At 40.6% G+C, this 15,144-nt stretch overlaps 1 protein-coding gene and 2 long non-coding RNA genes across 4 annotated transcripts; 2 read left to right on the top strand and 1 right to left on the bottom strand.

Moving 5' to 3' along the window:
* Positions 1–1,332: 1,332 nt before the first annotated feature.
* LOC136250745 (uncharacterized) lies at positions 1,333–2,862 on the bottom strand. 2 transcript variants are annotated; one of them, XR_010698700.1, is made up of 9 exons: positions 2,696–2,862; positions 2,511–2,644; positions 2,354–2,463; positions 2,074–2,125; positions 1,945–2,013; positions 1,855–1,896; positions 1,668–1,796; positions 1,576–1,613; positions 1,333–1,524 (listed from the first exon to the last, which is right to left on the bottom strand). It is a non-coding gene; the product is annotated as an uncharacterized lncRNA (long non-coding RNA). The 2 variants fall into 2 exon arrangements; XR_010698701.1 differs by having other exon boundaries at positions 1,855–1,891.
* LOC136250746 (uncharacterized) lies at positions 2,754–8,827 on the top strand. The gene is made up of 3 exons (XR_010698702.1): positions 2,754–2,907; positions 6,298–6,439; positions 8,477–8,827. It is a non-coding gene; the product is annotated as an uncharacterized lncRNA (long non-coding RNA).
* A 2,823-nt stretch (positions 8,828–11,650) lies between these two features.
* Positions 11,651–14,884, top strand: LOC136248466 (uncharacterized). The gene is made up of 3 exons (XM_066040245.1): positions 11,651–11,667; positions 11,747–12,723; positions 12,787–14,884. Exons 1-3 carry the CDS (start codon positions 11,651–11,653, stop codon positions 14,811–14,813), a joined length of 3,021 nt encoding a protein of 1,006 aa, XP_065896317.1. The 3' UTR covers positions 14,814–14,884.
* Positions 14,885–15,144: the final 260 nt, after the last annotated feature.

Below are 15,144 nucleotides of genomic sequence, written 5' to 3'. Positions count from 1 at the left end.
TTTCGTGAGATACAAAAATTATTTTTAAAATTTCGTGCTCCACACAAAGAACAGGATAGAACTTGCTGCTTAGCTAGATATTATCTAGAGTTAATGTAGTTAAAAAGTACGCACAGTAATAAGCAAATGATTCACCGGGTTACCGGCACAGGGTTGCTTTCTCTCAAGAAGCAGAAAACAAAACATAAATTTTCAAATTCAAACTGCCCTACCAGCCAAGATAAGAAAAGCCAACTCTTCCTCATAGTGATGTGATAAGGTTGGATGCATAGTCTGTCTATGCTGTTAGTCTGGAAAGGATCTGAGACTTCTCACCATCTGGGTGAAGAACGTCAAAATTTTCGTGCGTCATTTCAAGGGATTCTCTCAATGGTACCAAAGTGCTTTCCAGTACTTCTGATGCCACACTGGTCACTTAGTTTTGTTTAGAATGATGATAAAAGATGGTTCAAAACGTTTGGTAGTAGTAGTAGTTGGTATTTCTGTGATTTCATATGATGCAGTATACCAGCAGCTCACCAGGAGCTCCACCCAGCTCGAATCAAAAATTGTACATTTTTCGGTTTGTTTTGGGATGTTTTGAAGCATAATGGTGATGTAGGGTGATCTAGTGAAAACTTGAAGCTGTTGTGGAGCGTGAGAGGTGAAGTCAAATTTGGACGATTTTGCTGCCTCCCTTGATGCATAGCTTAGAGCGAGGCGTGGAAGCTGTGGATGAAACAATAATTGACAACCGCTATTACCAAACGTTCAGGGACATCTTTTTCCATAGTTTTAGTCTATAATTGATGATTGTTGTGGCTGCAGAAGCGCTGGAAATGGCTAGAAAGAGTGACACAATTCTTTGATGCTGCAGAAAATTTTGACGCTCGTCGCCCAGATGGTGAGAAGTCTCAGATCTTTTCCAAACTAACAGCATAAACAGACTATGCACCCAACCGTATCGAAACACTATGAGGAATAGTTGGCTTCTCTTGCCCTGGGTGGTAGGACAGTTTGAATTCGAAACTTCGTATTTCTTTGTCTGTGTTTTTTCAAAGAAAGCAACCCTGTGCCGCACAGTAAAAACAAAGTAGTGAACGTCACTACTAATTAGTAGTGAAATCTCTGCCACAATACTCACTATTTTTGTGTAGTGACGTTCACTACTTTTTTGTAGTGAACGTCACTACAAAAAAGTAGTGAACGTCACTACTAATTGTAGTGAACGTCACTACCAACTGTAGTGAACGTCACTACTTGCAGTGCCATTAGTAGTGAACTTCACTACTGTTTTACAGTGAACGTCACTACTTATTTGCGGTGATTTCACTACATCGCATTTGCATCCAGTTTATGCATTCATGCACCATAGAATTCCATTAAAAACAATACTGCATACAAGTAAAAATACATGTATACAAAATGTCAGTTTTTTTGTATAGGTGCATACATGTTAGTCCAGAAATTTCTTGTGAGAAGATTCTGCAGCAGCAAAGATGCATCAGATACTGTGCAGTGTATATTGCAAGTTTTCTCATTGAACTGCAAGATATAACAATATAATACAAACTATGGTAGCTAAATAAATCTTACCAGCATAGCTACAATAGAGCAGATGTACATGATTTATGCTGTGATAAAATAATTGTTGATATGTAATATGAGATAAACATATATGCACTTACCAACTATTGCACAACTGTGCGTAAGGGATGGGTGCATGGTATAACCATCTGATATATTAGATCAGTTCCTATTAGTAACCACAGTATAGTGATAGCAAATTGTTTCATTTGCTAGTCTTGCAGTATTCGCTATATCAAGAAACAAAGATCGTAAACAATCTCCAATGTAATAAGCTAAAGCATTTACCTGTTTAAAACTGCTACCAATGGAAAGTCAGTATTACCTAAACTGCCAAACAACATTTTAACTGCAGAATGGTTGTTTAAAGCTACAAACCTTAAACACTTGCAGACACACAGCAGTACCCCACAGGTATACACCACTGCAATGAATATCAATCGGCTACTGCATGGAGAGAGAACCATCATTATTATAAATGAGAAAACACAATTAGAGTTAGCTTACAGTATGTGCGACCTCGGTCTCATGCAACCACAATCAGATCGTAGTAAAAGATCTGCGTGGGAACGGCAAGGTAAATACAAGAACAAAACTGACAAACATGCATACATACAGAAAACAAAAAAAAAGTGATTAGCTAGTAGTGGTAAAACCGTGAAGCTCAGGTATGTCAGAAAGCTAAAATACGTCAGTGTACACTGTGACAATCCAGTTTGTAAGTAACCGCCAGTCACACCATAAGTGTCAGTACTCCATCACTCAATTCAGTTACTATGTGCTATACCTTATGGTATATTAAAATGAAAGCCCCAAACTTCATCACCTCTCGGCTCTGGTACTACAGTGCCGGCGCCGGGAAATTGGCGGGCAGCCAACTTCGCAGGCTGGGGTAGTCTACGTGTGCAAAAGTGTAAAACAAATAATTACAATTTAAGACTTACTTTTCTGAATTGTTAACCACTTGCTAAATGCAACAGCTACTAGGTACGCAGTGCTAAGCTGCCTAGCCTACTCAGTTGACTCGAGAGACCACTCTGCGGCCACCTGACCGCACGTCACAGTTACGAAACAGTCCCTAGTCAATAGAAAACAGAAGTAAAAGAACAATTATTAGTCTTCCACTTACACGACTTCTACAGCACGTAACTAAGTGAGCAACGATGTTACCAAGTAGATGACGTCATCAATTTTATGTGGCATTATTTAGAGTTTCCTTGACATGATGCTACTCGAGGTGCTACCTCTGGTGCTACTGCTTAGTGCTATGCAGTCTGTATCTGAAGATCTATAGTGTTTATCGTCTGTAATCAACCGTTCCTGATTAGTCTGTTTAAAATCGTAAGTAAACAAGCTGTAACTGTAAACACACATTTGAATTAATGGGCGTTAGCCAGCCCATAGATAGTATATTCTACGTACAATATACTGTCTATGGCCAGCCTTTCATAATTACGAAGGTTTTAAGATGTTATTACCAGGGCTAATAGCACTTTACACTGACAAATTACCGGTGCTTTGACTGATTACCAGGGCTCTAACCCTGGTCATCGCCATCCCTGGTATGGCTATAGACCCTTCGCAGGTGAGCTGCTGCCATAGCAGCATCCGCCATCTTGGAGTACAACCAGTTTTGCAAACCTGATAGCATTGCTTTTCATAAGAGTAAAACAATACCTAGGGCTGCTTCTCCTGCATTCCACAGCAAAGGTTGACCATGTAGATTAAACGTACACTCTCCCCTATGCTATCAGCAGTGTTGGGAGTAACACGTTACATTAGTAGCGCGTTACGTAATATTATTACTTTTGTGGTAACTAAATATAACAAAATACGTTATAAAAACGAGTAATATAACTCAAGTTACTTTGCTTACAAATGTAACGCGTTACCTATGTAATATAGTTACTGTAATATTACGTAATATTATTACTACAAGTAACGAAGTTACTAATCTCGTTCATTGTCCTCTGAGTAATGCCTAGCCACAACGAAGTAACGAAGCCTACTGAATGAAGCTTATTCACCAGCTTCTTACTTAAAACCAAGATTTGCACATTTTCCAACAACGCAATCATGTCACGTGATAAAGTGGTAGTTTCACACGTGACAGCTTAAGGCTGTGGACACAAAGTAATATAATATGTAATATTATTATAGTAACTTTATTTTATGAGTAATATGTAACTGTAACTAAATAGTTCAGTTGCATGTAATATGTAACTAGTTACTTTTACACAGTAACTTGCCCAACACTGGCTATCAGGGTTGCAAATCAGGTTGTACTCCAAAATGGTGAATGTTGCTATGGCAGCAGCTCACCTGCAAAGGGTCTATATACTACTGACATTATTTATTGATGGCCCGGGGTCAATAGTCTCTCACTATTATTATTATATATATACTTGCATGGCCAGACTACTGACCTGGAAAATGAATTTATGGCATTCTTTTCTTTTCTGAACCCAATGACACATTGCGACTGTGCCAAAGTTTGTGGATGTGCAGGCATTAATTAGGATACTAGCTGCCAGTCCACTGTGCGACCTGCAACTGTGGTCAATGTCAGCCAGACCTCAATTAATATTTATGGAAAGGTTTGTCCTCACTATTGACTGATTTCATGTACTATTTATTCATGTGCTATTTTGGACATTTTGGGACCCAGAATTTTTATCCATTTTTTGCAGGTTTTCCTCTTTCAGAGGTAAAAAATGTATTAACCATAACTGTTGAGACCAAAATTTTTGTTCTTCCCTTGTTATCTAAGAGTTCTTTAAAGGGTCAGAAATACTACTGAGATCATTTTGTGATAACTTTTTTTATGGAGCTCACTCCAAAGACATCCTAAAGAGCTCACTGGTCTTGTAATGCCATTCCCAGAATATGAAGCCTCGACTTTGCAAGTGCTGGAAGATTTTCATTTCTGGTCAAGTTATTTTAATTCAGTTACTGTATAATGTGCCGGTACCCATCCTGGTCCGGTTACTCTAGCATTCAAATCAGTAGCATGTTACAGAAAACAGGCTGTGCCAATCAGATTATGTTGTTGGTATTCACAATTTTTTTTAAGTTATCATGCATTGATACTATAGAATTATCAAGAGTTAATAATAGCTCTTGGAATTATGTAATATGTTTTGTGAAGATGTAATGGCTGCTTGTAGTCAACAATAGGGTGTTCTTTAAAAGAACAAAAGATGGAGGTAGAGGGCCATGTAGTTGGAGCTGATGTACTCGTGATGCCTAATCAATATAAAAACTATTTTTTGGTTGTGCTTTTTGGTTGAGTTTGTTTAACCTATAACTATGCTTACTTCGTATGGTTGTTAAACATGCCATTCTTGCTGCCATTGTGATCTCATTGTTTAATTATCTTCCATAGTTGCAACTCTGTAATGCTATAGTGAGAGTGACCAGACCCTTCCTCTTTTTGTGAAGGAGTGGGTGCTGCCAGGGTAGTACTCTTTCTAGTAGGGTATGGGTGGAATCCTTACATTGTGCGGCCCCCAGAAGTAAATTCTGAAGTCGTTCTGTTTAAACAATTACTATATTCTCCATATGCTGCTGATGGGACCAATGCAAAAGGGGAACCAAACATCTATTCATCGCTTGACTACGGAGACCAGCCATTGTTCTTGTAGTATTGGTATGCTCTATTAGAGTATCTTGCACCTTCATTGTTTACTGTGTGACTGTCAACCATAGTCATATCACTAGGGTGCTTTTCAAGAGAGAATTTATAGAGAGCCATGTGGAGCATTTTGGCTTCTTGGAATGGAACCAAAGCAATGGCGGATTTAGCATGGGGAATTTCCAGAATGAGGTTCCATGGAACCCTTTGAACTCCCTGGATCTGCCCCTGTGTTTATACTTGACCAGCCGTATTTCCAGTCTGTATTGTATCACTTCCAGTAAATGCAAGTGCTGAGCAAATATTTAACATTTCAATACTGCAAGAAACAGGATGATGCTAAACCTGTTATATGCCATCGGCTTATATTCAATTCAATTCCGTGATCGCTTCTGTATGATAGCGATAACCATTCACAAATAATTGAATTATGCATATAAGATGTGATTTCCTGCTGCCATGAATACTCTCACCACCAACCCTACATGAAACACTGCCAAATGATAGTGTCACTGAGACACGTACCAGCTTTCTCAGAAGCTTTAAGGGTAAACTTGGAGGTATCAAGAGTTACTTAATACTGTAGCTAATGGATCTCTAGTAATCAGATATAGCAGAGTCGATTATCCACAGTTATAATAGTGAGCGAAAACCAGCTGTTTTTGTATGGTTCTATTTTGTAGTAAAAAAGTATTGAGTATAAAAATATGCATGCTATATACATAAAAAATTATGCATGTTTTAGTTTTTATGTACTGAAACAAAGCACGAATCAATAAAACCTATATAAACCATCAGATTTGCCTTTTCATGGGGAGTAAGACAATCTTTATTTCATGTATATACATCAGAAGCCATGTGAGTTATGGGTGATGCGGTAAAAATTAAGTTTACCATGGTCACTTCATTGTTGGAATGGTCTTCTTCTTTGTCCACTCCTTTTGTTACTATAGATAACGGAGAAGCAATAAAATAGAATCCAAGGAATGGGCGAAAATAACCGGTCTTTGCTCAGCCAATCACATACGCAAAGTCACAAAATATGTGCAATTATTTCATTATATCTTTTCAGTTTAAAGTATTGTTTTCTATTGCAGATCTGTAATGGCCACTGCGTGATGAAAGATAAAAAAGAAGTTGGAACTTGGAAAGAAGCTGGCAAAGGATGTGTCTTCAGGGTGGCTACGTTGTATTTAAAAACATCACCAGATAATCAGCATTATTATCTTAGATGTTAAGGTACTATAATTTTAGACTATATGTGGTTTATTTACGTAGTATATACTATGTAGCGTAAAATCCTGTATATTCCTTAAAATACGTTAGTGTGAAGTTTACATGAGTACTGTACATTATTACTAATATGAATACACTATGAAAGTACATATCAAAAGTACATGTAAATGAATACGCTATGAGAGTGCATATATTAAGTTATGATGATGCTGGACGGATGATGGGAAACTACATGGGGTGGCCTTATACAGAATCATCATGAAACTTAAGTGTGAGTGTTAGGTGTGTTCCTTCATAGATAATTAATGGTTACTCGGTATGTGACTGGATTTATGAAAAGGGGTCTTCCACACACATCCAATTCTATGAACTCAGAAGTCCATAACTCATTGCTCAAGGAATGTATTAACTTGAAAATTTGTCCATCCACTAAACTATGTTAGTGCTCACTACTGTCCAATTTTTTAATCAATAGCCTTTTTAGTCTAAAGATATCACAGACCTCTCAACCTGGAAGCAGATCTGGTTGTGAGAAAGCCAGCCACCCATCCCCATGCAGCTGTGAAGCCTACCATCTTTGTGCTGGGGCTCATGCACATAGTTACACTTGTTTTAACAAAAAAATGTTTTAAAAGGCACAACTAGCTAGCTATGTGAGCGCAGTACTGCTGTTTACTGCAGCTTATAATATCTCTATACTATAGTGTAGCCTACTATATGACAAGAACCTACTATTTTGCTCCATCGTTGAATCACGTGATATCAGTCTTTCAACTCAGCTGATGTACTGGCTCACCAGTGATTCGTTGTTGAAATCACCTCCCATCTCTTGAGTAATCAGTATCCAGCTGTGGATTTAGTGTTCAGCACAGATTTTCCGCACAAGTACGTCTCACAACAACTGAAATTAAGCAATAAACATTTGTAATAACACAACTGGTAGGATTTCACCTAATTCTTCAGTGTACTGAGTCTTTTCTCAAAGGATTTCACCTTTAAATAGGGGTCAGTTCATTGAGTTTGGCAGCAAAGTGACTTGATTGTGACACATTCAAAAGTATGGGAAACTGCCAAAATTTTCAGCTCAAAATACAGAGGCACCCCACTATTCTAATTATCTGATCACGTGACACCTGCTACAAGACGTTTTGGGGCTTAAATCAAGGAGATTTAGCGTGCCTTAGAAAATTTTATTGGAAATCGTGAGATCAACAAGTGGTCGTGATATGAAGGCTGAAATCATGCGTCTCATGACCAAATTGTGATAGTTAAGAGGTCTGGTTATGAGTCATTAAATTTGGTAATTTAGATGTATGGAAGACCCCCTTTCGCAAATCTGGTCACATATATGTTGTTTGCGGGCACTTGTTCTATAGTCTAAAGCTGGACAGAAAATACTCTACACACATGCACCTCCACCCAACATAGTTTCACATGCCCAGACTATCTATCTGTGTCAGCTACATATTCTCAACCAGGGAAATATCAACCCACCTTCACAAGTGAACTATTTCACACAGCCTGTTTGCCTCCACCTCATCCCGTATCAGTGGTATAGTCAGGGATTACACTGATAGGTGCATAACTCAAGGCAATACAGTATTTGTATTATAAATTAAAGCATAACAGTTAGACTCTGAAACATTGCATAATGCAAAGGTTCTGGGTTACCATTTGCATGGCTTGCCTTTCAAGTCAAAATCAGGACTTGCAATTAGAGAAGCTTTACATTCTTATTGCCTGGCCAAGGTGGGGATTTGCATCACTGAAAATTATAGTTTCCCACCTACCGGGTAAGCACTGACAATGTAAACCCCGACCATGTCTCGACCTGCAAACCCTAGGAATACTCAGGCTAGAAGGGGATTTGTATGGTCGTGTGACATAATGAGCTAGTTTGAGTGGATTCTAGAAAGACTGTCTGAGTGAATTTCCTTAGCGAGTAATTTTTTCATCCCTAATAAATACAGAACAAGGCACATTTCACAAATGTCTATGTTTCCAGATACATGTACATGATATATTGTTTTTCATTTACAGACTCGTTCTGCCCGCTGCTGGATGAAAGATGCAGAAGCTGGTCAAAGATGTGTTTTTGTTACGTATGTACATTATACGTATATTTCCATTGTTAAACTTAACAGTACGTATAGTTGATGTTATATAATATTTTACATTTACCATTTTGATTACATGAACGTGAAAGTTTAGTGGTTTCATAAATGCAGGTATTTATAGCATTTACATACTAAAATTTATGAGTACAGTTTGACATCAGATTTGCCTAGTTTCCCCATGTCCAGAAAAGTAGTCAAAACTTTTTTACTTGGCTTACTACAGCCTAGTAGAATGTCTGCAAAGACTTCATTGACGTTCCTGCAGAAGTACATGTTGAACCTAATCAATGAATGAAAGTCCTTTGTGAAGTAAATCCTAGCTCCTTAGCATTGACAGCAGCATCCCATACCATATCCCCTGCAAATTTCTAAAGGTTGTCATGTGATCTTTCATGCATGTGCAAACTCATAGTATCTTCTTATAAGCATCCTTTTCACTTCAATAAATGGCTTCAGGTGGGAATCTTAATCTTCAAATCAGAAATTTATCAAATGTACTGTATAGTCCCTACCAATAGAAAATCTGAGGCTACAATACATGACTGCTGTTTTCCAGTGTTATCACACACACACACACACACACCCACATATGTACAATCGGATATTTTGTTTGGTTTTGCTACATTTAGCCTATACTACTGTGAATACACAGCAAGTTTACATAGTTGTGGTGAAATATGCAGATGATACTTCTAGTGGACACTTTGTGACCATACTGTTATAAAGAGGTTGTCATTTTTCAGAGGTAACATTTTATTTAAAGAAGTCTATCAACCTGCAATTTTGGTTTATAGTCTGTTATGATACCTCAGAAACTGTCCTTTATATACCAATGTTAAATGTTACTGACAGTAACAGTGTTCTTAACATGCTGTTATATTGATGTATAGTAAAAATTTATAATGTAGTGAAGGTCACTACTTTTTGTAGTGACCGTCACTACATTATGATTTCACTACAATGTAGTGAATTAAAATGTAGTGAAGGTCACTACTTTTTGTAGTGAACGTCACTACATTATGATTTCACTACAATGTAGTGAATTAAAATGTAGTGAACGTCACTACTTTTTGTAGTGAACGTCACTACATTATGATTTCACTACAATGTAGTGAATTAAAATGTAGTGAACGTCACTACTTTTTGTAGTGAACGTCACTACATTATGATTTCACTACAACGTAGTGAATTAAAATGTAGTGAACGTCACTACATTGGTAGTGACCTTCACTACTTTGATAATTCACTACGTTGTAGTGAATCTAAAAGTAGTGAACGTCACTACATAAAGTAGTGACGTTCACTACTTTGTTTTTACTGTGCGGGCACCCAGCAAATCATTAACTTATTTCTGTGCGTAGTTTTCAACTACAACAACTCTGGATACGATTTGGCTAAGTAGCAAGTTTCATCCGGTCCTTTGTGTGGAGCACGAAATTTAAAAAATAAACCTTGCATCTTGTGAGATACTGAAAATGATATTTCTGTGAAGACAACAATCGTGCCTCCGGTTTCACGGTGGATCAAGCAATGGGATACTACAATGAATATCCCACAATGGTAGAGGGATTGATTTGTAGAAGTTGATTTTTCGGATTGCGGACCCTAACATAGCTACACACATAGCTATATAGCTAGGGTCCGCACCGTGAAATTTCGATCTCCGAGAATCAACAATACCAAACCACCCACGAATGCTAGGCTATAGGTGTATGTATATAGCGTAAGTCACCAATTATCGGCACTATTTCGCCTAGCGAATACATTCTGTACCAGAATGACGTATGAACTTTCAATTCAATAGAGTAGTCTTTACAGTAGTTCTATAGGGAGACCTTGCATCACAACAAGACGTCACGTGCGGTATCTTTAGGCCAACAATTGTTAATTCCTTCTTTTATTTATTTTATTTATTTATTTATTAAGGCTTTACAACACAAGTGCTGAAGGTCTGTAGGACACTAGGTCCTACAGCCTATCCAGAGTTGTTACATAAAGTGTGTTTGAAAAGGTGGAGAAAGGAGAAAAAAATCCATGACTGGACCTGGGCAGCCTCGAACCTGCAGCCATCCGATTAACGCTCGAACACTTACAGGAGTCTGCCAGGCGGTCAGGATGTTTTCTCCTTGTCAATTTCAAGTACGTATATCCATAGGAACTCTAGAGAGTGACTTATTATCCAAAGTACCCCTTGTGGAACCAAATGGAGCCCAGGACATTAGTTTATTTATTAAGGTTTTACAGCACAAGTGCTGAAGGTCTGTAGGACACTTGGTCCTACAGCCTATCCAGAGTTGTTACATAAAGTGTGTTTGAAAAGGTGGAGAAAGGAGAAAAAATCCATGACTGGACCTGGGCAGCCTCGAACTTTCCCAGATAACACCATGCATGATGCACCGGGGCGGGCGGCTATTATTGATAAAATCTAGGATATTAAAGGGAGCCCATTAGCTAACTCCTAGTCACTTATTTCTTAGATTCAGGAGAGCTAGATTCAAGGTTAGTTGTGATTTGAAAGATTTTACTGTATAGATTCAAACCTCTAGAAGGTTATAGATTCGAAGTGTTGCAGACCCCTCGTGTTTCCGCGTGCGCAGCCAGAAAGGCATTTGTCATGCTCGTGGTGACACATGCTATATAATCACTGCTAGGCGGAGCCATGCACTAAATAACTTCCGAAGCTCGCGTCAGAGTCCACCTATCCAATGACACTAGTCTTCATCCCAATGACATGACCACACAACTCCCTGCCAGTAGCAATACACTGATTTGGTTCACGCGACTATCAAATGCAATAATAAATTTGCATGCGGTTTTAAAATTACCATGCGGGCAGGTGTATGGCACGCGATTCGTAACATTATTCTTTCTTATCTCGGGCCCAGTTTAAGCGCACGTGATTTGCTTATCCTGGGCTCTAGATAAGAATAGCCTTATCTCGGGCCCGAGATAAGACATAGAAAGAATCGCGAATCTACGACCTTAGTTTGAACTTCAAAAACGAATTGATTTGATTGGACGAAATCTTGTGTACGTGATTTCGCTTGTTTTTGTTGTCGCGCAAGGTCTCTTACTGTATGATAGTGAGGTTTGCGGAATGTTTGCACCAAAACTGTAAAGCGCCAACTGAGAAACTTTGAAATGCGTCACCCAACTTTGATAGGTGACGTTTCTGGTGACTTGTATTGCAAAGATTCCGCAGGCGTCGTTGCCATTTTGAACCAAATGCGACACTCCAGGCTAGCTCGAGGGCCAGCTTGGATCCGCAGAGTTCAATTCTCCGGGAGGAAAGTCCCTCATCCGTCGCGCAGGTTGACGAGGAGGAAGAACCTAACGCCCCCTGCTTGACTTCTAACAACTCCAACGACATTCTATTGAACAATTCGTCAGGTGTTGACCTACCTGATTTTCAACCTGTGGTTCAGCCTAACTTTCAGTGGGGGGATCTTGATGGAAGCTGTTTTATCTCAGAATTGGATAAAGTTTATTTGGAAGTGATACATTGGAAGAAAAACAGTTTTGCAGTTCCACGGGGTTCAGCTGGTAAGGCTTTTGTACTTGAACTGGCTCGTTTGTTTCGTGCTGTAGGTGAGGGTTCTTCCCTGGAATCTGTCGCCCTTAAGGCAATTGTTGTGGTTTGTATATTACTGCTCCAGAAGCCAAGCCGCACATCTAAGGACAAGGATCACACTCTCCTATTGGAGCAGCGGCTGAAACAGTGGAAGGATGGGAATCTACTTGAACTGGTTACTGAGGGAGGAGCTATACAGGGTCGTCTCAAGAGCCATTTACCAAAACTAAGTGAGGCACAACTTGTACGTAACTTTTCTAAGCTAATGTTTGAGGGTAAAACCAAGGCTGCTTTACGATTAGTCTCAGGTTACCAACGTGGTGGAGTTCTAAACTTGGATGAGATAGCTGATTCTGCTTCTCCCGGCCATTGTGTTCGCGATGTTCTGCGGGCTAAACATCCTCCAGCTCAGCCTTTGGATCCTAAGTGTCTTCTACAGCATTGGGCTGACCCACCATCCGTACACCCTGTTATATTCTCTTCTCTTAATGCTGCTGTTATCAGGTCTGCTGCTTTGCGAACATCTGGTGCGGCTGGACCCTCTGGGATCGACGCTCGTGGTTGGCGTCGACTTTGTACCTCATTCCACTCTGCTTCAGGTGAATTGTGTGTTGCAATGTCCTCATTTGCTCGTCGTTTATGTACTGTTTTCCTCTCCCCAGATTTGCTCTCGCCTTTTTTGGTGTGTCGCCTCATTGCTTTGGATAAAAATCCTGGGGTGCGGCCTATTGGTGTGTGCGAGGTTATGAGACGTATTGTTGCTAAGGCTGTGCTGGTCATCCTGCGGGATGACATTCAGGAGGCAGCTGGTTCACACCAACTTTGTGCGGGGCAACTTTCTGGGGCGGAGGCTGCGGTTCATGCTGTCCGAAAGGTTTTTGAGGAAGGAAGCACTGAGGCTGTGTTGCTGGTGGACGCCTCCAATGCCTTTAACTCGCTGAACCGTTTGGTGGCTCTACACAACATCAGACAACTGTGCCCGCCACTTTCCACTATTCTGATCAATATTTATAGGTCTCCAGCCTCTTTGCTTGTTTCTGGGGAGGTTATTTTATCAGAGGAGGGTACTACACAGGGAGACCCACTAGCTATGCCTATGTATGCCCTTGCTACAGTGCCTTTAATCAATCAACTTCATGGGACAGTGGACCAGGTCTGGTATGCTGATGATGCTTGTGCTTGTGGCAGTATACAGGACTTGCTCATCTGGTGGAACCAGCTCTGTATTAAGGGACCTGCTTTTGGCTATTTTGTGAATGCTCCTAAAACTTGGTTAGTTTCTAAGGAAAGGTTCCATTCAATTGCTACTACTCTGTTCTCAGATACTGATGTTCAAATTACTTCTGCGGGCCGTCCCTACCTTGGGGCTGCCATTGGTTCAAACGCTTATGTCCAGGAATTTGTGAGGGACAAGGTTGTTGGTTGGTCAGCAGAGATTACACGGCTTGCCAAGTTCGCACAAGTTCAGCCGCATGCTGCTTATTCCGCTCTCACTCATGGCTTGTCAAGCCATTGGCTCTACCTTTGTCGCACTACTCCAAACATATCAGAGGCTTTACAACCCCTTGAGGACAACATCCGGCTGGTACTTATCCCTACTTTGATGGGTTGCTCTCCACCAAATGACACAATCCGTAAATTATTTGCCCTTCCACCTCGATATGGTGGTTTGGGTATCATAAACCCAACTCTTATTGCAGCTGAGGAGTATTCAGCCTCGTGTCACATTGCTGAGCCTCTTTCACAATTCATTCTGGACCGGGGTATCAATTCGGCTATTGTTAAAACAGAACAGCTATCTCGCAAGTCCGCAATCCGCAATTCCAAATCTTCCAACTATTCGGATAGATCTTCCAGTTTGCGTACCCACTTAGATCCCTCCTCTCAACGCGCTTTAGATCTAGCCTCAGCCAAAGGGGCCTCCAACTGGCTTACCACCCGGCCCCTACAGGAACATGGCTTTGCACTGCATAAGTCCGCGTTTCACGATGCCGTGGCACTACGTTATGGGTGGTCTCCTCAGCGGACTCCTGCTCACTGTGCATGTGGGACTTCCTTTTCAGTGGAGCATGCTTTATCCTGTCCCAAGGGTGGCTTACCTTCTATCCGACACAATGAGATCAGAGATCTAACTGCTACCCTGTTGACTGAAGTATGCTCTCAGGTAGCTGTTGAACCAGAGCTCCAGCCGGTTTCACAGCAGGACTACCCTGCTTCTGCCAATATCCAAGATGGTGCCCGTCTTGACATCGCCATGAATGGTTTTTGGGGTGGAAGAAGTGAAAGATGTTTTGTGGATGTGCGGGTGTTCAACCCTCTGGCTGCTTCTAATGCGTCCTCATCACTGGCCTCCTGTTATCGGAGGCACGAGAACATTAAGAAACGTGCGTATGCTCAGAGAATTCGTGAGGAGGAGCATGCCTCTTTTACCCCCCTGGTAATGTCTGCCTCTGGTGGTCTGGCTCATGAGGCTTCTGTTTTTTATCAACGCTTGGCTCATCAACTTTCAAACAAGTGGGGCGATGATTACTCTGTTGTCATGGGGTGGTTAAGGTGCTGTCTATCTTTTTCTCTCTTGCGGTCCTCCATACAATGCATCCGCGGAGCCCGCTCATCCATCGGTCACTATGTTAAGACTCCCCCAATTGTGGAGCTGATTCGGGCAGAGTCTCAGTTTGCCGTGGACTAAGAAAGTCCCGGTTTGTCCAGCACAGGCCATTTATGTGCTGGGGGTGGTAGGCAAGGGCAGTCCATCAAGCCCGGGTAAAAAAAAAAAAAAAAAAGATTCCGCAATCCTCTGTATCTATAGGGTTGCTGTAGTCAGTACAGAGGATTGCGGAATCTTTGCAATACAGGAAGTCACCAGAAACGTGACCTATCAAAGTTGATGGATCACGTTTTTCGGTCATCGCTTTACGGTTTTGTTGCAAACATTCCGCAAACTTCTGTACACCAAAAAATTATAATTATCTCACGTGAGTCATAGATCCTTTACACGTGATCGTCCTGTTATGAGTGAA

The sequence above is a fragment of the Dysidea avara genome, chromosome 3, assembly GCF_963678975.1.
Source record: "Dysidea avara chromosome 3, odDysAvar1.4, whole genome shotgun sequence".
Classification (NCBI taxonomy): domain Eukaryota; kingdom Metazoa; phylum Porifera; class Demospongiae; order Dictyoceratida; family Dysideidae; genus Dysidea; species Dysidea avara.
The sequence above is the reverse complement of the archived record's forward strand: the minus strand, read 5'-3'. Positions and strand labels throughout refer to the sequence as shown.

Coding starts and splice junctions, on each gene's coding strand:
- LOC136248466 (XM_066040245.1), top strand. Junction 12,724..12,786: donor CTCATTCCACTCTGCTTCAG/GTGAATTGTGTG, acceptor TCCTCTCCCCAG/ATTTGCTCTCGCCTTTTTTG.